This window comes from Scardinius erythrophthalmus, assembly GCF_964197995.2.
Source record: "Scardinius erythrophthalmus genome assembly, chromosome: 15".
In the NCBI taxonomy this organism is placed as follows: Eukaryota; Metazoa; Chordata; class Actinopteri; order Cypriniformes; family Leuciscidae; genus Scardinius; species Scardinius erythrophthalmus.
This window is the reverse complement of record NC_138235.1, coordinates 14,856,293-14,879,684: the sequence shown is the minus strand read 5'-3', so window position 1 is coordinate 14,879,684 and position 23,392 is coordinate 14,856,293. Positions and strand designations below refer to the sequence as shown.

The 23,392-nt window shown below is 36.6% G+C and overlaps 1 protein-coding gene across 1 annotated transcript in view; it reads right to left on the bottom strand.

Moving 5' to 3' along the window:
• pkp1a (plakophilin 1a) overlaps nt 1-23,392 on the bottom strand; it is a 35,017-nt gene that overhangs the window by 10,681 nt on the left and 944 nt on the right. Inside the window, exons 2-10 of the mRNA XM_081387611.1 lie at nt 21,623-21,735; nt 15,120-15,367; nt 14,570-14,714; nt 12,551-12,758; nt 10,668-10,827; nt 6,582-6,699; nt 5,313-5,471; nt 4,017-4,184; nt 1,675-1,828 (exon numbers count right to left, since the gene is read on the bottom strand). Coding sequence (XP_081243737.1) covers nt 1,675-1,828; nt 4,017-4,184; nt 5,313-5,471; nt 6,582-6,699; nt 10,668-10,827; nt 12,551-12,758; nt 14,570-14,714; nt 15,120-15,367; nt 21,623-21,735 — 1,473 coding nt within the window. The remainder of the gene's footprint in view (nt 1-1,674; nt 1,829-4,016; nt 4,185-5,312; nt 5,472-6,581; nt 6,700-10,667; nt 10,828-12,550; nt 12,759-14,569; nt 14,715-15,119; nt 15,368-21,622; nt 21,736-23,392) is intronic.

Here is a 23,392-nt window from a genome sequence, read left to right as displayed (position 1 = left end):
CACACTCCATCAGTTAGGGTTAGAAGAACTGTTGCCAAACATATAACATGCAAGAAACATAATAAACACTGAAATAATGATCCAGTCATAGACCCTTAAGTAGTTGCCTATTAAAATCCAAACAGCGACTTCTTTTTTTTTGGCCGGGCAGTGTATATTATATTAATATAGTATATTTCATGTATGATTAATAAATGCGTGCTGCATAAAAGCAATACCATACAACATATATTTTAGATACAAGATACCACATGTAGTGATCATATCAGTTGGCTTAATTAGTTTAGTAAATACTGTCATTATGTTTATTAGGTCATTATGTTCAGAAAATGCATTGGGTAAGATATTTTGTCTCTTTTACTGCCCTTGGGGTATCAGTTGACATTCTGCTGCTGTCAGTTTAGTGTCACAATTCACACACTCAGACCTGCTGTTGAGTGACTGAGCAAAAATTGTACGAGTCCTGCAAGTGCGTAAAGCGAGCTTCAGGGTGGGGTTGCACCAGCCAATCGTAAGTTCCTACTTAAATTGGAATGTCAAGTCCACAATAGAAGCTTAGTAACAACAAGCTGGTTTGTAACTAAGGGTGTGTTCACAGTTGGCATGTTTGGTTCGATTAAAACAAACTCTGGTGTGACTAACCAAAAACAGGACATGATGTCACAAGACGCAACCCTAAAAAGGACATAATGCTCCTGTTTTTTCTCGTTGTAGTCGTGATGTTGCTCTGTGTTTGTGACAGAGCGATTGCTGCCACGGTTTTGACTCCTTTACACATTTATAAGCTCTTCACGAGTTCTCAGCTGGTCGAAATACCATCATAGGTAGGTTACGCACACACAACGAGTGCATTTATTCCGGAGCACAGCATTGTTTCGGATGTTCGACAAGTCCCGTCGTGAAATAAAAGCCAACCAATCAGGTTGTGAACGTATCCCTATGCCTTTAGGTTCGGTATCTTTATGTTTGGTGTTAAAATGCCAGTGTGAATGCTAAGCAGACCAAGACAAATGAACAAATGAATCTGGACCAAATGAACTGAGCGAACTGAACTACAAGTGTGAACACCCTAACTGTACTTTATTCGCTTGCAGCATTTGTTCTTTAAAGGCAGAACGTATAGGTCGTAAACTCTCTGTAAAGTAATGCGTAGTCGCATAATATGACATTTACCCTGACATTTAATGATCCGATAGCAGCCTTTATATACGCAAGCAGAAGTTGTGTTGAAATGCCGGAAATGACCCTGTCCTAAATGTCACATTTCATGTGCACTTGCGGTCATGTGGACTTACAATGGCCAAAGTGTGTACATGTCAAGTAAGTCTACAAGACCGTAGGTTGTTCCATTTGTCATTTTAGGTTTCAGAAGTTTGCTCCGGAGCAGACTTCTACCCGACAGTCAAAACGGTTTTACGTCATGAAAGTGTGTAAAATGTAAGCGAGTGTAAATGTCAAAATGATCATTTATGTCTTAAGGATTGAAGTCTGTCGGGTAAAACAAGAGCTTATTGATGCAGATCATTCAGTCTGCTATTTACTTCCTACCATTACTAGGATGCTTCCAAAAATATTTAGTTTATACGTAGAGTTACGCTTCAACTAAGTTTAATAGTGCAACACAAAACTGTTTAGTAGTGCGTAAGTTGTGAAAATGTGAAAAAAGACTCTTACCCATAGCTCCCCGTAGAGATGCCACCCGGGACATGTTGCCCACTAAGGATATGGCGGCCTTCTGTAGGCCCAAGTTTGTAGAATTCAGCAGAGGGGAAATGACAGGCAGGCCTTGCTGCTTCTCTATGATGGTTTGACTCACCAGAGTGGACACCTGTGGCAGAGATCCAATTAATATAATTTTAACTTCTTTTTTCTCAAGAAGAGCATTTTAGGGGTTTTAAAATCAAATTAAGGCTTTTTAAGACCCTTTTTATGACCTGCACAAATAAAATTAACACCATATGGGCAGGGTAGGGTAATGTCTAAGGTAAATTATAACATAAGCACCTCTGATGCTCTTCTGTCATTTTTTTACCGAAAAAAAGTTACGTTTTTTTTTTTTTTTTTTTTTTTACTTCATCGGAATGGTATGAAACCTGGTAAAGATTTTGGGACCTGCTATGTGAAGACAAGAAAAAAGTGTCACACTTGTACTCCTTGTGGTCAGAAATTACAGCTTTGGAAACGAATGGGAAACGAATTTCACCTGGTGGAAACGTTTTGTACTGCGCCAAAAAAAAAAATATTTTTTTTATATCAAGCTCAAATTTGGAACACAACTTGATTATATTTATGGCTTTGATTTTCTCACAGTTTTTGAGTAACACGTGTTTTGGAAAGTATACATTTTATATACAAAATGAAATTAGTATTTTTGTGCATTTTTCATAACTTTTTTTTAAGTTTTTTAAAAAAAAATAATGTCAAGTGATTCTTCAAAGAGAGACCAAACTTGAGTCTGTGCTCCAAAGCATTCAAGATTTACAACAGTTTAAGGGGCTGTTTACAAGATACCATTTTCAAATAAAACAAAACTGTTAATGCGTTTTGCCCGTTCGTGCACGACAACAGCGTTTTACATTCTAGTGTTTCAGTCTCAAGTGTTTCATCTCCATCTAATGGTAGAATACAGTGTTTTAGTCATTTTCATGGATCCGAGTGAATAGGGATCGTTTTGACAATTGTGCCGTCGTCTGTGCGCGGAAAACTCAAAGGAAAACTTCTCAGTTTTAAGCATATTGTTGTCGTGTAAACGTACCCTTAGTTGGAGATTTCATTTTCAGGTCTATATTAAAAGAGTGAATATATGGATTATAACTACTGCGTAAATATAATTTAGTACCATAAAACCCCCTAAAATTACAAAATATTAAATAAAATAACATTATTGAACTAAAAAAAAAAAATTGTATATTCATTTCATTCACCAGAGGGTTAAACCATAAAATAACTGTGAAAATAATATCTCAACAAATTTACAGCTCAAATAATACAGGTTGACAAAAACAAAAAGTTTCATAAAATGATAAACCTCACATTTCAGTCTTCAAACCATTTAGTAAGAAAAGGTATGAATGCCACTAGTTTGCAGGTATGATATAAACACAAAGTAAACACTGTCATAATTCATCAACAGTAGTTCATAAGGAATCGCTAAGCAAAAGTGCAGTATTTATAGACTGTGAACTGCACTGAAACCGTGAGCCATAAGAACCTGCATCAGTGCTGCGTTTTTTACTTTGAAATGTGCAGTGCTCATATTTTCTTTATTAAAGGTGCAGTCTGTAAGAATGACAGCTAGTGGTCGAAATAGGTACTGCAGTCCAAATTTAAAATATCAGAGATCGTTGTTTCCCCCGCCCCCTCCTCCTCAGACTCGACGCTCACATGGGTAGCCAGTTTGAGGACACGCAACAAGAACGAGTGCAATTGACAATGAACGCTGAGGAGACTTACACTGTAAGTTGATGAGTTGATTTATCTGCGTTTTAATATGCTCTCATTCATAGAGATTTTTAGATGGATACCGAGGCTTTTTAGGTTGTGTGGAATCTGCAATCTCTGACCCAGTTTGTTTGCTGGCTGCAATACGCTGTGTTTCCTGCCAACTGGCATCCCCGGGGGTGTCAAAATACTATTGGGTGAAGTGGCAGTGGGCGGAGTCACACAGACCAAAACAAAAACAGACATTCCGACACGGAACGCACATTTCAAAGTAACTGGCCGTAGAAGTGTTTTTCAGAGAAACGAGTATGTCAACTTAGCATGTTTCCTAAATATCTGCAAACATATTAAAGTTACATACAGCACCTTAAAATCATTGCCTTTTGAAGTTTAATAATCACATTAAGCCATATTGCGATTACTGTTTTTTGTCCCCAAACTTCTTCAAATTACATTTCTTATACCATTTCAGATATTTAAGACTTTTTATGGCCTTAGCTTTAATACAACTGATTTTAGTCCGCTGGGACCGTGTCAAGTTCAATGTCAACTGTATTCCGTGTATCAGCACATACAGGGCTCTTTGAAGCTGTGAGGTTCTGCAGAGCTCCACAGCACGCCTCCATAGTGGCTTCTTTCTGACTGAAGCGCAGCAGAGACATGTACAGCTGCAGAGACTTCTGGTTGTACAACCAATTCACTCCTTCAGGATTATCCATCTCCATGGCTGAGAAGCTGAGCGCCTAATCACAAAAAGGAGTGTGAATGTATTTAAACACACCTTTTAAACGCTTAACAAATTGGTTCAGGCTAGTTAGTGTTGTTTGGGTCACTTCTACACACACACACAAAAAAAAAAACTCTTTGGCTAAACATGATTCAATCATGGACAGTGGTTCCACATGATGGAACCATGTTATCTCAACTCAAATACTTCATGTTGGATGAACTTAAGCAAGTTCAGTAAACTCAGTCAAAATTAGACACGTACACATAACTTAATTCAATCAGTTCCAAATAATTTGAATCAATCGTGTCCAAATAACGTGATTCAATTGTGTCCAAATAACTTAAAGGGTTAGTTCACTTCTGTGTTGTACGTCACACGCATCACACACATGACCAGCGTCGGCCACTATTGAGCCGTGTGACGTACAACACAGACGCGCTACGCTATTACACTACGTGAAAAGACTCGAGGCCCAGAGAGAAGGAAATGAATAGTGGAATAAAGTCGTTATTTTTGTTTTGTTTTTGCGCACAAACAGTATTCTCGTCGCTTTATAAACTTAAGATTGAGCCACTGTAGTCACTTGGACTATATTAACGATGTCTTTAATACATTTTCTGGGCCAGCAAGTTATAATGCCTTAGAAGCCTATGGAGGAGTGATCCAGCTCCCAGATTTAATCAAAAATATCTTAATTTATGTTCCGAAGATGAACGAAGGTCTTACGGGGTTGGAACAACATGAGGGTGAGTAATTACTGACAGAATTTTCATTTTTGGGTGAACTAACCCTTTAATTCAATCATGTGGAACCACTGTCCATGATTGAATCATATTCAAACAAAGAGTTATTTTTTTGAGTATACCAGCATATCTATGGCAATGACCAGAAAGTATTGCTGCTTGGAGGACTAGTTCACCCAAAACATATATTTTAGTCTGTTTCTTCTATGACTTTACAAAGCTTGAAAGTTCCAGAAGCCTAATATTTCTCCTTTTGTTTTACACAGAAAGTCAAACGCGTTTGTAATGTAATGAGTTTTCATTTTTGGGTGAACTAATCCTTAAAGTTCAGTCAGCATCCCATGACCAGCATTTAAAACATACTGCATGTTAGTTGTTTCATCAGGAACAGCTTGTACCTTTTGAGTCTTGGTTCTCTTGGGGTTGAAGATGCCCATTTTGTTTTTGTTCTCATGTGGGCTCACGCCAGGGCTAGATAACTCTGCGAACTGTTCAGGAGCCTCTTTCTCCAGTTGGTAGCTCAGGTTATGGAGTATACAGACACAGTTTTCCACTGACTGCTCCCCGCATCACATAAACAGAGAACAAGGACACAAAGGTCAATTTTAGCTTGTTGCACTACATTTTTGGCAATATTCTGGAGTATTCTGGTTGAAGTTAAAATTCTATGAATATGCTTGACCCTACAAAGTCTGCTGTATCATAATTGATGTGCAAAAAAAAAGGCGTATAGATTTTCAAAATGATGAAAACTTTATTGTATTTTATTACATTCCTTCTATTATCTGATTGATAGTTTTCTTAGCAAGTAAAAGGCCTTTTAGTATAATTCAGTATAAAAACATACATTTAGTGTAAAAACATCCCCCTTCAGATCATGGTTCACATGTCTTTTTGCTGTGAAAACCTTTCTGGTTTTTATTAAGTAAATATAAGAATAACTTTTAAATGGTTAGTAATAAAGAAGAAAACTTAAGGTGTTTCAGTCCAGTAATTGTCTTGAAATTCAAGAATTCAAGAACACCTTAAGTTTACTTCCTTTTTTAGAAAAAATGTGTTAAAATGTATCAAATATGATCCGTCAGGCTTTTGAGGAAGGTTTATTAAGGTTTATCTCTTGATCATCATTGCATTGTTTTTCATTAAATGTTTTGCCCATCAATAAAAACTACAGAGCTTTGATCATAAAATTGCCTATTTTTGCTCAGTTTGGGCCTCTGAATAAAACTGATGTGGATTTTTTTGTCCTCGAATATGAGCTCAATATTCTCCCCTATATCATACAATATGAACCATAAAATCTGGATGCATCAAATATTATAAACAGCAAAAAATATTGTTTTAAATTATGCTTAAAGTTTCATTAAACAACATTTTCTAAATATTATTTTATATGTCAGGCTTTACAGGGTTAATACAAGTAAAACCTATTTAAAAATCAAACAAACAAAAAAACATTTTAATAAACCACCACTTAATTTCAGTCTTAATTCTACAGCATACGATAAAATTTTACATGTATATTTATATTAATTTTAGAGGTTAAATAAATTTTAAAGAACCTTGTGCTTCCAACTTTGGGACATTGTTTTTGGTGTCCACATATTTTTCCACCTAGAATAAGAGCTTGCAGATCATGCAGAAAAAAAAAATGAAAGCATGATAACCTTATCATCTGGCTCTCCTCTATCCATCTGAGTCTGAATATACGTCACGAGAGAGTCGATAAGTCCCGTGCAGTTCCTCATAGATATCCTCTCATTATCGCCTGCGCAGCTGAGGTTTCTGTGAGAGCACAACCAAAACTTAGCATTAAAACAAAAATTACTTTTCCAAATTATCCTTAGAAAACAAACAACACACTTGGTTATATGTGTGCCAGTCTGTGATGTCACAGTTATCAGTCCAACCCAAGTAAACAAACATCTCGTGATATGCCTCTGATAAGAAGCAAGATAGGTAATACAGTACAACGTTGGTATGAAAACATGCATGGCACAACACGACAGCTCTGAGAACTCTGCTGTAGATTAGCACAGATAGATTTTAAAGGTCCCATGACATGAAATTTTCACTTTCTGAGGTTTTTTAACATTAATATGAGTTCCCCTAGCCTGTATATGGTCCCCAAGTTTCTAGAAATTTCAATCGGTGTAAATCGAGCTTTTGCTATCTTTCTCTGCCTTTGAGAAAATGGACGCTCAATCGCGCTGATCTTGAATCTCCTCCTTGTGACGTTATAAGGAGGAATGTTACCTCCCCTGTCTCTGCTTTGCCCGCCCAGAGAATATTTTCCGCCCATGAGAAAATGAGCTAGGAAGGAAGTAGGAACGCGCGCGCGCGATTTTAGTTTGTTCACGAGAGATATCATGGCTTTTGAGCGAGCGAAGCATAACAATTGCTCAATAATTGGATGTACAAATGAACACCGAAGGGTCAATACAGAGCTGGGCTTGCTGAACGTCTGAAACTAAAGTCTGGACCACTCTCTTTGGCTCAGCTACACACCTCGGAACAGTAAGTCAACTAATGATATATAAGTGTGTTGCTTTACTGTTTATGTTTGCCTTGACTGTTACACGTAGAATGTGGCTGTCACATTAGCTATGCAGCCATGCAGTTTATGTGTGTGAATACACACACTGCAACGCGAGTGTTGTACACTTCTTTGTTATTTGGATAACCGTTTTCCTGTTGGTTATACGGCGCGCGCGATATCCGCATTGCAAGATCGCAGAGCTTGATGATGTAATTGTAATAAGATAAATTACAGATGTTACAGATCTCCCGTGAAAAGGCAACAGTAGGTTAGCGTTAGCTACATGATAATAACTGTAAACCATCCGAATAAAGTACCGTATCCAGACATAATATTTTAAACTAACCATTCGGAAACGTCCTGCTGGAGCCGCTGAGTTGCAACTTCTTCATCCGTTGCTTCTCCAACCGGATCAGATTCTGGGTCAAACTGAAATGCTTGAACGACTGCGTGTCTCCGTGCCATTGCAATATATCCAATGTAAACATGCATGGTCTACCGTTGCCGCAGATGGTCAAGGCCACACCCACCCTCCACCTTGCGCCGCCTTTCTCCTCCTTATTAGTATTTAAAGCTACAGACACCGAAACGGCCTGTCTGAAGGAAGCTCATTCTGGGACTGGCTTGTAGTGGCTATAATTCTGCACTGAGACTGAATTTTTGAAAAGAGATTTCAGATACAGTACTAGGGACCACTAAGGCCTATATTAAAGCCTACAAAAAATAGCATGTCATGGGACCTTTAAGGCATCACACAGATGAAATCAACTGCAGGGGGTTTAGTGTTTCTAAGCCGCTGCGCCCATGTGAGGAATTATTGTGAGTTGCAGACTATGATTGTGCTGGAGGAGTGCTTCTATTATGGTTTTATGGATATTAACTTTCATATAGTGTGTAATATAGGTGTTTGTGAATGTAAAAGGTCTGGGAAGTTTCAAAGATCAAAGTGCAAGATAAATGGAGTGATTGTCTCTCAAATGAAAGAGTCGATTCTGAACTGCCTGAAATGAGTCATTAGTAATTACAGTCCCAAATCTACATATGTTTGTAACTAATGTGCATAATGGCAGTCTATGGTCTTTATTGGCTGCCCGTGAACAATGTCTACTTTGACCCTCAAACACTGTAGCAGTAGCTGAGACTGGAAGAGTTTGGTTCATGTTGTTGACACGTCTAAAAGACGCTGTTTTCAGTGCTGCGGAAGCAAATCCACTTTACATGCAATTCTAAAGGACTCACGCTTGAATGAAAAAGGTAAAACCGATGCAATTGTTACAGTTTGTATCACTGTTTATCAAGTGCTGAGGAAGATCCGGAGCTTAAATTCAGATATGGTAATTGGCATTTTGTTTCCGACACGTGCTGTAAGCGGTAAACCAATCACAACAGACTGGGACATCTGACCAATCAGAGCAGAGTAGACCAATCACAACAGACTGAGTCATTTGACCAATCAGAGCAGAGTAGACCAATCACAACTAGGGCTGCACGATATTGGAAAAAAATTACATTGCGATATTTTTTTTCCCAACGATATATATCGCGATATTCAGTCTAAAGTCAATAATTACCATTCCATGTTATTAATAATTTCACTAATAAGCAAGCTTCATTACAAGTAACAAAAATGCCACTTAATATTTTATTCCAGAAACATATTTCTCTCAGAATTCGGTGAACGTTCTACACAGGACCTAACGTTCTTTAGGTTCTAGGACCCGAAAAATTATGTTTTCTGTGCTAATTCAGTGACGCGTTCATGTAAACGGCACCTAGAACCAGCAAAAGTAATGATTAATATGTAAAATATTGCAATGAGACATTTTAATTGTTTAGTAATAAACAAGTGTTTTCTGTAAAGATGAAGTTGACAATACTGACTCGCGATCTTCGCAGCAGTGATCGGGAGAAATGCACTTTTTATACAGATTTTTTTTTTTATGGTTCGGTTTAAAAGTAGAGATCTCTGGATAATAGTTATATTTCTATTTTATTATTATTATTATTATTATTATTATTTTTAGGTGTGTGAGGTGAGTAGGCTATACCTTTTATGCTGAGTTTCGGTTCATGGATGATAGCTTAATCTCCACAGTTCAGGCGCTGGCTGCTATATTTAATTTTTAGGCTATTTATTAAATCCAGGAAATTGGATAATGAAATACTGATTAAAATTAAGATACAATTAATACAAAACGAAATTCATTTTAAAGAAAGGCTTTGTGCTTTCTGTTTGAGGTCTCTGTGAAAGTTTCTAATGATGATTGACATACTTTTAGCAGTCTTTTAGTGCCGCTTTCATAACGGTTGTGTCCGTAATGTCACGTAACATTGTTTTTTCCTCATAAATGTGAACACGAAAAAATAAATGACTTTTTAAAAAAACACTCCAGCAAAGTAGCCGACCTCTTTTTGGTCAACATCCTCCTTTTTGTAGACGAAATAGGCTAGTCCCAAATAGCTGATTTTGACTTTTTTGCGGCGGATCCTCTTCGTAGCGCATTTTTAGCTATAGGATTGCCAGTGAATGTTGGCTGTGAGCGGTGAGCGCGGCACAGCGAACCAATCACTGTGCAGGCACGCGGAACGCGTATGTCACCCCAGCAAAAAGCCAAACAACAATCTGGTGTTTACTGTGTGCTACTAACTTTACCCTTCACATCGCATGTTCCGGCGATGTGACTATCGCTCATTCGCACATCACGATGTCGATGTTAAAACAGAATATCGTTCAGCCCTAATCACAACAGACTGAGCCATCTGACCAATCAGAGCAGAGTAGACCAATCACAACAGACTGGCCCATTTGACCAATCAGAGAAGAGTAGACCAATCACAAGAGACTGAGCCATCGGACCAATCAGAGCAGAGTAGACCAATCACAACAGACTGGCCCATTTGACCAATCAGAGCAGACCAGACCAATCACAACAGACTGAGCCATTTGAGCAATCAGAGCAGAGTAGGCTGGTGCAAAGGAGGGGTTTTAGAGAGTCTGAATCCTTTATCAAACCGTTTTAGACGCTGAGAAAAGAGGTCATGCCGGAATGTATGAGAAAATGTAAGTATTTATTTGTAAGTATTTACTTTATAATAGCTTAATAGAGGCACTTTAAAGCACTTAAAATATTCTATTCATCATCTGTTCGGATATCACATGCCCTTGGACTCAACAGTCAGTTTCTCTAGAGGACTCAGACAGTGCAACTCTCACCTGAAACAGCCGGTGGTGTTGTAGAAGACATCGTCGTCAATGTGTTTGCTGTCAGTCCAATCGTTGTATGGCACCACAATGCTTTCTGTAAGCAGAGGCATGGCGTCCCTGATCAGCTCTGGCTTTAGCGCATCAGCCGAGGACAGATTCCACAACAAACCTGAACAGATCCGACACCAAAGGTCACGCTGTATCCTTCACAATGTTCTTTTTAAATAGCTTTTGATAAACACATTAATATCAAAATCAAACCGCGTCACTTTCTTTCATGTTAACTATAAAGGACACCATTAACATACAATGTGATGAGGTGTTCTTTCTGCCCAAATTTTTGACTCAGTTGGAACATGTTTGGTGTTTTTTTCTGAACAAATGCTTGAGCACAGGGACTATCCCTGATAGCCTGAAACAAGCTACTGTTACACCTCTTCTCAAGAAACCTTCACTTGATGATACGGACTTTAATAATCTCAACACTTCATTTTATTACAAAAGCATTGGAGAAAATGGTTCTCATTCAACTCCAGTCTTTTCTTAGCTCAAATCAAATTCTTGAAACTTTCCAGTTTGGTTTTAAGCCTCTGCACAGCACTGAGTCTGCTTTTTTAAGGGTTTCGAATTATATACTGTTAGCGACTGACTCTGTGATCCTAATACTGTTAGACCTAACCTCGGCTTTTGATACAGTTGATCATAAAATTCTCTTATCCCGACTAGAATATTTTGTGGGCATCCAGGGAACTGTCCTCAGTTGGTTTAGATCATACTGTTAAACTGCGTAATTTTTCTTCCTCGCCTGCTCAACTCTCCCGTGGAGTGCCACAGGGTTCAAATCTCGCACCATTCTTTTTTCACTGTATTTACTTCCTCTGGGCTCCATTTTCAGAGAGCATGGTGTATCATTTCACTGCTATGCAGATAATACCCAAATTTATTTTCCTCTGAAACGCAACAAACGTGCTGCTCTGAAATCTCTTTTTGCATGCCTAGATGAAGTGAAATTGTGGTTTTCTCAAAATGTCTTATTTCTGAATGAATCCAAAACCGAGGTTATAGTCTTTGGCCCCCATGAAAACTTTAAGAGCAGTAGCATTGACCTGGATTACCTTTCTCCTTCTACTTCATCATGCATTAAGAACTTAGGTGTTTCTGGGATCAGAACCTCAAATAAAAGCAGTGATTAGTTCTTATTTTTTCCAGCTACATCTTCTCTCTAAGATCAAATCCTCTCTTTCTGAGAAAACCTTAGAGATTGCTATCCATGCGCTCATTACATCGCGGGTGGATTATTGCAACTCTCTCTACTCTAGCATCTCCAAATACTCTATTGCTCGTCTCCAATTAGTACAGAATGCTGATTTTGATCATGTTTCTCCTATCTTAAAATCGCTGCATTGGCTACCTGTGCATTTTAGAATTGAGTTTAAAATTCTTCTCCTTGTTTTTAAATCCTTAAATAATCTGGCACCGAGCTATTTGTCCGAGCTACTCTGTCTACACAATCCCACACGAAACCTGAGGTCTGGCGATAAGAGTCTTTTGTCCATCCCCAGATCACGGTTAAAGAATAGAGGAGACAGAGCCTTTGCTATTGCCGGTCCTAGGCTGTGGAACAGCCTTCCGGTTTACATCAGAGCGGCTCAGTCTTTAACTGCTTTCTTAAAACCTTTTTTTTTTCTTTAGCTTTTAATTCATTGTGAGTTTTTGTCATGAATGTGTGGTTTGTCCTTGTTCTTCATCTTGTGTATTGTTCAGCACTTTGGTCAGCCTTGTTTACAAACTTGAAACTTGAAATTTGAGGAGGTCATACAACAACAAATGACACACGACACATTAAAATGTTGAGCTACAGGAAGGAGTCGAGTGAGAGTGGCACGTCTTACCAGTGAGTTGTTTCTGGGTTTCTGCAACATTGGTGTTTCTGAGCAACGTCAGAATGGCTTCTAGTCCTTCACATCTTTCCACCTCAAGCTTGTTCTTTTCGTCTTTAAAAACTATGTTGCGCAGTGCAGAGGCGGCTGTCTGTTGCAAGTGTAAATTGTCACTTTTCAGCAACTGAATCAGAGCAGGAATCCCTGCCAACCGCCAAACCTTTTAGTGATACCAAACAACACTTATTAGTGAATTATTTAAATAGCATTATTCTTAAGTACATTTAAGACAGACAGATGGGTGGATAGACAGATATACACTAATCAGCCACAGCATTAAAACTGCCTGCCTAATATCATGTAGATCTCCCTCTTGCTGCCAAAACAGCTCTGAAATGTCGATGCATGGACTCTACAAGATGGTGTCCTGTGGTATTTGGCACCAATACATTAGCAGCAGATCCTTTTAAGCCCTGCAAGTTGCGAGATGGAACCACCGTGGATCGGATTTGTAGGTCCACCACATCCTAAAGATGCTCAGTCAGATTGAGATCTGGGGAGTTTGGATTCAAAGGCAACACCTTGAACTCTTTGTCATGTTCCTCAAACCTTTACTGAACAAGTTTTGCAGTGTGGCAGGGTGCATTATCCTGCTGAAAGAGGCCATTTTCATAAGGGAACACCATTGCCATAAGGGATGAACTTAGGTGGTAGGTGGTACGTGTCAAAGTAACATACACACGAACCAGGAACCAGGGTTTCCCAGCAGAACATTTTCTAGAGCACAACACTGCCTCCGAAGCTCTGCATTCTTCCCATACTGCATCCTGTTGTCATCTTTTCCACCAAGTAAACGATGCAAAATCACCTGTCCATCCTCCTGATCTAAAAGAGAATTCTTCTATTGCTCCATGGTCTAGTTTTGACACTCACTTGCCCCTTGTAGGCTCTTTCGGCAATGGACAGGGGTCATCATCTACCTTAAAATAGCTTGAATTTAACTACACCCTAGCCTCATTTAGTATATGCGGTTCTATGAATATGCAAATTAGCCCCGCCTCCACCCACTCACAGCAGCTCAGAGATCCACTCGTTAACGATCACACGTTGACCTGATTGGTAACAAGGTAGTTTGTGACGTCAGAAACACAAACCGTGTTTTTGAGATCACTTTCTTTGGTTCACTGCAGTTTTAAGGAGAAAATACTCAGCAATGGTATTGGCTTATGAATTTGCACATGGTTTGTCTTAAAGCATATTAAAAACACCACATAGACATATAAACAACATTAAAAGCTTGATTTTTAACACAGGGGGACAATGACTACATCGTTTTATAGTTAAATGGCCCTGGGATTAAAAATTGCAGTTTCAATGGGGACATTTTTGTCCTTAAGGTCCTGAGAGTAACTATTTTGTGTACTTTGTGTAAAATAGATTTATTAAAGGAAATGGGGGTGAAATAGTAAAATTAACACAGGAAAAATGACCAAAAAACAAAACAAAACTGAAAAAGATAAAAATGTCCATAAGGATGCACAAGGGTTACATTTTTCATCAATATGAGCTACAGTAGCTGTGTGTGATCAGACCAGACGGGCTAGCCTTCACTCCCCACATGCATCAGTGAGCCTTTGGCACCCATGACCCTGACACCAGTTTACTGGCTGTCATTCCTTGCACCACTTTTGATAAGTACTAACCAGTGCTAACCAGGAACACCACACAAGACTTGCTGTTTTGGAGATGCTTTGAACCAGTTGTCTAGCCATCATTATTTGGCCCTTGTCAAAGTCACACAGATCTTTTCGCTTGCACTATTTTCCTGCTTCGAACACATGAAATTCAAAAACTGACTGGTCACCTGCTCCTAAAATGTTGTGGCCGATCAAAATAGATAGACAAACAGATAAATAGATCTTAGCATTTTATCAGAATAATCAACACATTAACTGACAAATTAACCAATCATTTAATTCTGACTAAATTTAATTGTAACTAAAATCTTGGCACATGCAGCAGTTTCCTGACCTCTTCTTTGGCTCTTTCTTCTGTGAAGGTTTTGTGTTGTATGAATGAAGCTCCACGCAGCTGATCGCTCTCATCCGAGAGTGTCAGATACCTCACTGCTTCCTCCAGAGTAATATCAGGCAATTCTCCACAGGCACCATTCGCACTGAACCATGGTTTTGAAATATGTAAGAGACACAAAATTAAAGTTAGCTCCTCTTTTTTTTTTTTTTGACAAATTCATTTTTTTTTCTCTAGAAGAAAATTTGGAAAAAGGTATTTTTAGGCGCACACTAGCAGACAGAGGATGCGAGATAATTTTTTTGACTTTACAGTGCCTAGTACTATAGTTTACCTTATAATGCGCCGTATAATGCATTGTATAGTCACATGAATAATTGTAACTACAATTATAATACATTATAATTCACCTTAAAGGCATACATAAAGGCTTTAATTAAACAGTTACCAAAATATCTTATATGAAATGTTTCTATCAAGCATCTAATGTGCTTTTGCATAGTATTGGGACGCAAATGTTTTTGTCGAAATAAATTTCTTGCACACTCACCCTGTCTGTGATTGGCTGGAGGAAGGCTTGATGTTAATGAGCTGTGATTGGCTGGCGTTGATCTGCTGGTTATTCTCCAGCCTCATGGACTGGAACTTCTGGGTATTTCTGCCACCTGTCTTATTCCAGGCAAAGTCACTGCCACTGGTCTTCATCCCATTGGATTGAGATTCCACATTTAAGCTCTTCCGAGACTCCCTCTGGGTCTGTTTTCTCACCGTGTTGCGCAAAGACAAGCTGCGACCAGTCTGGGCAAATAAAAAGCAGTGATGAATAAAGTGCTAATAGATTAAGAAAAAAAAACAGTAATACGATTCAATTATATTTATTATCAATATTTATGTTTATACAACTTGAGCTCAATCAGAAAATAATTATGACTCGTCCCTTAGTTTCTGCAACCAAATGCTTTAACTAGAAATGTTAAGCTTGATTTTTTTTTTTTTTTTTTTGGTCACACTATATTAGGTGTCTTTAACTATGTACTTACATAAAAAAAAAAAAAAAAAAAAAAACAGAAAAAAAAAAAGTACAATGCACTTATTATGTTCTAAGGCAAAACACTTGTGCTGCTATTGATGCATCACAGACATATCACACACACACAAAAAGCAAGGACATAAGATGATGTATCAGTGGCCGATTTCTTACGTGTTAAAGCTCTTATAGCTACAGGAACATAACGCATACTATAACTGGCCTTTCTACACATGGGTAATCTATGGCCAGAAGGAAGAGATTACGTTTACAAATAGGCTAACTGTCAGTCTCTGTTGACAGCACTTATACCTAGAAGTTGATCCAATGTAATCAGGAGATACTACACCCTTTCAACCATCTCTTCAATAATGATAATACTGGAGAAGAAGGGTTCTGTATTTTGGAGGAGCTAAAAAAAATATATATATATATATATATATATATTAAGGTGGAGAAAGATACTGTATCATCACACCACATACTAAAAATCATTGTCATTGCCCTTATTAAGCAGTGCAAGAATGTCTGTAGTCTGTACCATCTACATATTAAAAGTAACGAGTAGTGGTAAATGGACTCTGACAGTCATTTGTGTAGAGAATATAAAGAAATGGGCTGAGTACGCACCCCTGGGGGGCGCCAGTATTGAGAATACTGGTTGGCGATAACGCATTGTCCACCTTTACCACTTGCGCTCTAGAATATTATAAATCCTAAGTATTGGTGATGATGGAACTTGCAGACACTGTAGTTTCCTTATGATTACCTGATGAGGCTGAATTGAATTAAAAACGGAGTCAATAAAATGAATTCGGACAAAATTTTCAGCGATATCCAGATGCACTAAACAGTGCAATAGACAAGCCACTGCATCATCTGTATCTCTCCTCTGCAAATTGGAGACTATCTAAAAATGGTGTAACATATGGAAGCATAACGTTTTTGAATAATTTTCAACATTTCATTATGATAGGGGTTTATGATACAGGCCTGTAGTGATTTAACTCTGATTGAAGAGTTTTTTTGGGGGAGAGGAATAACAATTGATGATTTCCAGATTTGAGTACAGAGAGATCGAAGGAAGAGAGACTGAAGAATAGGGGTTAATTCCAGGACACAGTTTTTCAGGACCCAACCAGAAATTCCATCCGGCCCAAGAGCCTTATTCGGTTTGCACTTAAAGAGCTGGAAATAGACATCCTGCCTAGTTAGAAGGGACTTGTAATCCAAATCTTGAAAAGGCAAAGAATCCAAAAGGCTGTCACACTCTGCTGTAAAATCAGAGGTATCAAAATGGGAATAAAAATTAAGATTAATGGCAAAGGTGGTAGGATCCGATACACAAGTAGTCTGTTTAAAGGCTTGTCCAGTAAGAGTCCTGACTCACAGAAAGACTTACTTGGTATTCATATTTGCAAAGTCCTGCTCCAATTTGTTCTTATAAATCTTTTTAGCCTTAAAGATTTCATTTTTGATGTCCTGATTTGTAATTGAATATGAATTGTTAGATGACCTGCTCTTGGTTATTGAAGCTCTGAGACTGGCAAAGAGCAGCTTTGGTAACTGCAGTTTTCCTGTTTGATTTAGGTAATATAAAATCAATGATTTACTGGACATTTGACCATACACACGTTTCATTTCCCTGGCGTATTGTGTTTCATTGGCAACTGCACACTGCCTCAGGTAAAGAGAAACTTAATCATTAACTTTAACCCTCAAATTTACAATCTGTTGATTTACAGTATCAATATCCAGGAATTGTGAAATAGATCATTTTCAAAATTAAACAAGACAGAACAAAACATACTCTAGATGAAACATCAAATTGTTCTTCAATTACCTTGTTTACATGAACATCATTGTTCCATAAAGATCTATACTCTGGTTAAAAAATGTATTACTTAGCAAAGAAAAGTGCAATTTAGCTTTTTGACAAAGAATTCAGATTAATATACTGTAGGTTTATGCCAGTTATCTTATTTGAATATCTAGAAATCTGAATATGAGCTTAACTGGCTTAGAGTAATCATGAAAAAATGTTTACATGACGCATAATTTCATTCAAAATGCTAAAACCTTTTTCTACATGTACTAACTCTATCAAAACAGCAAACCCGACTCAAAATGCAATCATTCTGTCAAAGCACAATACCCAACATGAACACATAATCAATCATAGCCCACTGACTGTCAAAATACTAAATAACAGTTGATGGCATTATGAAAACTGCATTACTTGTCATGTTTGTACTGTTTTTATAAAGTAATTCAGTTTCCTTTTACTTTAAGTTTTGGTTGAGCGTTGAATGTGTGCATTCTTGGCAATGTACCATCTAAAAGTGAATGAGTCCGTACAGTAGAAAACAAATAGAAAGGAAGAGAATCAGCTTCATCTAATAGTTCGTTATAGTATTTCCTTTTGAAGATTCACAATATATTTCAATATGGTATTGCTGTAGCAACTTGTTGTCATGTTCAGTTTTGTATTATGTTAGGTTTTGAACTTAAGTTTAACAGTTTTGAAAAGAGTATGTACACATGCAAATTGGCATGTTGGTACAGTACACTAAGGTTTGGTGGTGTTTGTGTCTAAGTGAGAAATGTATTCATGTCATGTAAAGATGTAATCATTGAATTTCGTGCCAAAGCAATGATAAATGATCCACAGTTTAGCTCACATAGACTGCTGTTGTGCTCACATTGTGAAGAGTTTTAAAAAAGTGACCTAAGTATTGAGAAATGTGTCCAAGAGATTGTAAAAAAACAAAACAAATAAAACTGTACACGGTTTTAATATGAATGAAAGTTTATAAGAAGTTACGACACTTATCGTGAATGCACAAATCCATTTCACAACAAACTTTTGAGTCCGAGTGTCCATTACCCTTCAAATTGAAATTATAAATTGAAAATACGCCCAATGGAAACCAGTCAATACATCGATACAATACTCCGATACATCGCAAAACAGTTTTTACGCTTGCTTGAGGTGTTTTTTCAGGCAATACGAAAAAGGAATATTTCGCACAACTGCAATGGAAACCTGTCGTACCTGGTGTACGTAAAAGTCGGTATATTTGGACAGAAGACGAGACGAGATCTTCATTAAACTCATAAAAGACAATATATAAGTTGGATATCACAGTACGTAAACCTCCCAACATCCATTGGCGTAACTGATGGGATGACTTATCGCGAGAGGAAAAAAAATTACGTTTTAGTTGCATAACATCGGTTAATGGAAACGCTGAAAATTTTTTTTTTTTTTTTTAACAACCACCCTAATATTAGAAAATAACTTTTTACTTCTGTTTGAAAAAAAAAAAAAAAAAGATTAAAAAAATACAGAATTAAATAATTTGGAGTAAAAAGGCACGACTCTTGCAGTGTATACATTGAAAACACAGTATAAAGCACGTATGGGACCATCTTAAAAAAAAATAGACCTGGGGTGGGGGAATGGGGAGTTTAGGGCAAGAAAAATAAAATAAAAATAATTGTATGACCAAGCATGGAATATACACCATCTCTGGGCTAAACCAGACTGAACACTAAAAATAAAATACAACATGCATTTTTTTCCGTCTTTTTCCTTTCTTTTTTACACAGTGTTTATCAGAACACTTTTACCAAATCGTCATATCACAATAGTTTTTATCGACATTTAGAAAATATCGCAAAAGTTTTGTGCAAATCTGTAATGCAAATGCTGCTTTTGATGGCTTTGAAAGACAAAACCTTTTTATGCTTTCTTATTTCAATACAAATGTATTCAATATGCTGGCATCTAAGTGGACGTTTACACGACTGTTCTAAAAACTTTGCGTTTTTCGCGTGCAGACTACAACGTTGTCAAAGTGATCCTAGTTTACACGGATCCATGAAAACGGTTAAAAACGCTGTATTATTCATGCCAGGCCAGTAGATGGCGATGTCACTTTGTAAAGAAACACTACACACATATAGACTGAACAATACACATGTGCATGACGTCACCATTTTCACAAGATCAACTATTTGTAGTTTACACATAGATGATAATGGTATCATTTTCAAAAACGTGCACTTTGAACCTCGTTTCTGGCCCCGAAAACACTGTTAAATGAACAGTGAAATGAACAGCCAGAATATGTAAATAGAAAAACCCATAAATTGAAAAATCTGACACCATTCCCACCACTCTTATCTGGGAAGAAACAACAGCCGGTCTGAACAAAGTTAAACTATAAAATGCTATTAAGTCATAATAAATGGGCCTGGTTCAGATTGCATCTTGTATCTTGCAATAATAAACAAACTATCATCTCTTTTTTGAAGCTGCCGTTTCATGCAGAACAACGGAGTATAATCAAATGGCTAATGCCAAGCACAGAGCGACAGAGCATATTATCAGGCATCACACTAAAGTTTCAGCATAAACAAAACACTCTTGGATTAAGAATACACACACAGGGAACAAAACTCTTCCACTGCCCTTATTGTTTTAATAACCTATTTCAAGTGAACAATGCAGGAGACTGCTGAGTTCGGAGTGTGCTAATCCACAAACTCTCTACGTGAATTATCTACTGAAAATGACAGACAGTGCTAAAAGTGTGAATATCACAGATACGAGTTGATCATGCTTGTGTCATATTACAGCCTAAAATGAAAATAACAAAATATACATACAAATTATATATGCATGAATAAAAATGAAAAAGTCTATTTTATTAGTACTAATACGTTATTTTTTTTCAGAGTGAACATATTTTCATGGTGTGCAATCAATAGAACAAATGATCATTACTATAATGCAAAGAAAATCTTATTCTCATTACTGTAATACAGTATTTCTGGATGTTTTACTAGTTTGCATGCAATTCTTCATCATTTTTTTTACATTGTCATTACTGTAATATATTGGTCCACAAACAATTCATTTAGTAAATAATGTTTAAAATTCAAATAATATATACTTTTTAATCTTTTTCCACAATAGAATGATTACAATGGTGCATGTGTGTGTGTAGACAGTATATACTGTATATATATATATATATATATATATATATGTGTATATACATTATATGTGTGTGTGTGTGTGTGTGTGTGTGTGTATATACAGTATATATATGTGTGTGTGTGTGTGTGGATATGTCTGTACGTGTGTGGATGTGCTGTGCGTGTGTCTGTGCGTGCGTGTGTCTGTGCGTGTGAGTGTCTGTGTGTGTGAGTGTCTGTGTGTGTGTGTCCTGGTAAACCCAACATTATGGGGACAAAAAGGCCGGGACATGTATACAGTACTTAATTTCGTGACAACAACGACTGCAAAAAGCTTGAAAATGTCATGCACGCAAAGCTCTGTAAATATTTAATATTCAACATTACTGATCTGACTGTACTGACGCTGTTGAATGAGAACAGAACTGAGCTGGACGATGACATCATTTTCTGCAGAACTGCTTTACAGATGAAATTAACTCATTTAATAATTGATGATTTTCAAAATGAACCTGAATCAACACTGAACAGACTTCAGTCGAAATGCATTCTTTTTCTGCCAACACTTGTAAAGCTGCTTTGAAACAATCTGTATTGTATAAAGCACTATAGAAATAAAAGTTACGACTAATAAATTGTTTATTTGCATTTTTATTCATTTAAAAAAATGTAAGCTAATTTGAAGCTAATAATCTACAACATTGTTTTATTAATTCATACTATATGCATCAAACATCAAACACTGCCAAAACCCCTACTTTATCATATATATATATATATATATATATATATATAAAATGTCCATCTGACAAAATGATTATTTTCTAATTTAGTAATATACTACTATAAGTAAATTGGAAAAGTTGCTGAGGTTACATGGAGAAGAAGGAGAAGTTGTCTGTTGGGAAAATATGCACAACCTCTATAAACCGTATCTGTGTCAATGAAACTTTAAATAGGCAACAATCATAAATCACTGCTGTCACGCTGTACAGTATATGTACAGTAAATCATGCAGTTTTAGTGTGTCAAGTCCTTACCACTCTCTGGCTTGTCATCATGCTGGATTCGGAGAATTGGAAGGATGTGCCGTTCAGTTTTCCAGGCGAGAACTGGAATTTCGGCTCACTGAACTCTGTCGTTGATGCCGGAGCTGCAGAAGGTGCAGACAAAACACAACACGGACACTTTAGGAAATGCACACAGTTAAACATGTACAAAAAAACACATTTCAAAAGTGTCACATTTACTATAATTTAAGAGAATAGTTTCTCTAAATAGATACGCTATTATTTGTACTAACCCTTTATTATAAATTTCATAAAAAAAATAAAAATCACAAACACTATTACGGTTGACTACATATTAATTGAGATACTACATGTTAATTTGAAAAATTATTTTGTTACATGAAGGGGATAATTAAATATATGTGTAAACGTAAAAAAAATGGTGACCACTTTAAATGCACACTTTTCTCCTAAATATTATTGATAACATTTTACATTAAGTTCCCATTTGTTAACATTAGTTAATGCATAAACTAACAATTTTTTTCATATTATATAATATTATATATTATATAATTATATATTATACATAATATCAACAGATTTTAACAACTTGTATGCATTAGTAAATGTTGAAATCAACAATGAATAAGTAGCCTATATCATTGTTAGTTCATGTTAACTAATGTTTACAAATGGGACCTTACTGTAAAGTGTTACCATATTAAAAATCTTAATGCAAAAAGGTTCATTTTATGGTTTGTCAGCAACCCCCATTCAAAATATTAAATACTTTATAAAAAAATTAAATAATAATAATTCAAATAAACTTTACATTCACATATATACATGCATTTTATATATCAAAACAGCACAAACCCTTGAGATATTAAAGGCAAATTAATGCAAATCAGCAAACTTCTGCTCTAGACAGTGCGTCACATCTAAACACTGGGTGGGTCCCAATATTATGTCTGTGCTTCAAAGCCTCTAAGCTGCCTATTTAGACAGCACTGTGGACTTCATGTGGCGTTACATTAAATTCTTGCCTAACGGCTGCTGTGCTTTCAGCAATTTTTACAGTTGCAGTTGTAAGATTTATAACAACTGCATGGTGCCTGTACACTGTGACACACAGACACATAATAATTATTGTGTCGGAAGTTACAGTAATCTCTTACAGATTTACTGTCCCAGTGCAATGTCCACATCACAGACTACTATGCTGAGGCTTAAGTTCCCAGCATGCACTGTGGCATGCATAAATTATGTTTTAATATTGTGAAAAAGTGTTTAATTGTAAATAGAATGTTTTACTTTAAAGTTCATTTAATAATATTCTGTCAAGCTTTATGGAAGTACACTTGACTAAAGCACGTAAAGAACTTGATTGTAATTTTAACTGTATTGTGATATTAAATTTAAAGGTATTTGAAATGTACTAAACGGCAACTTTAAATTGTGTAATTACAATTATATTTAAATACAAGACATGGCATACAAGTTTCAGTAGAAATGGAGTTAAAGTACATTTTAGTTTACCATAATTTCTCAGTACATTCAGTAATAACTTTAACCATATTTCAATAGAAGTAATTATGATATGACGTATAAAGGTGAACTTAATTCTGACTAAATGCATTTGATATAAATCTAAACTAAAAGACATTTTCATTTAATTGTAAATGACACGCAGTAAGTGTCTGAAAACATTACATCGAGTTCTTACTATATAAGTATATTCTTTTATCATACTTTATAAGTTGCTTATATGCTTGCAGTCAAATACAATATTAATCA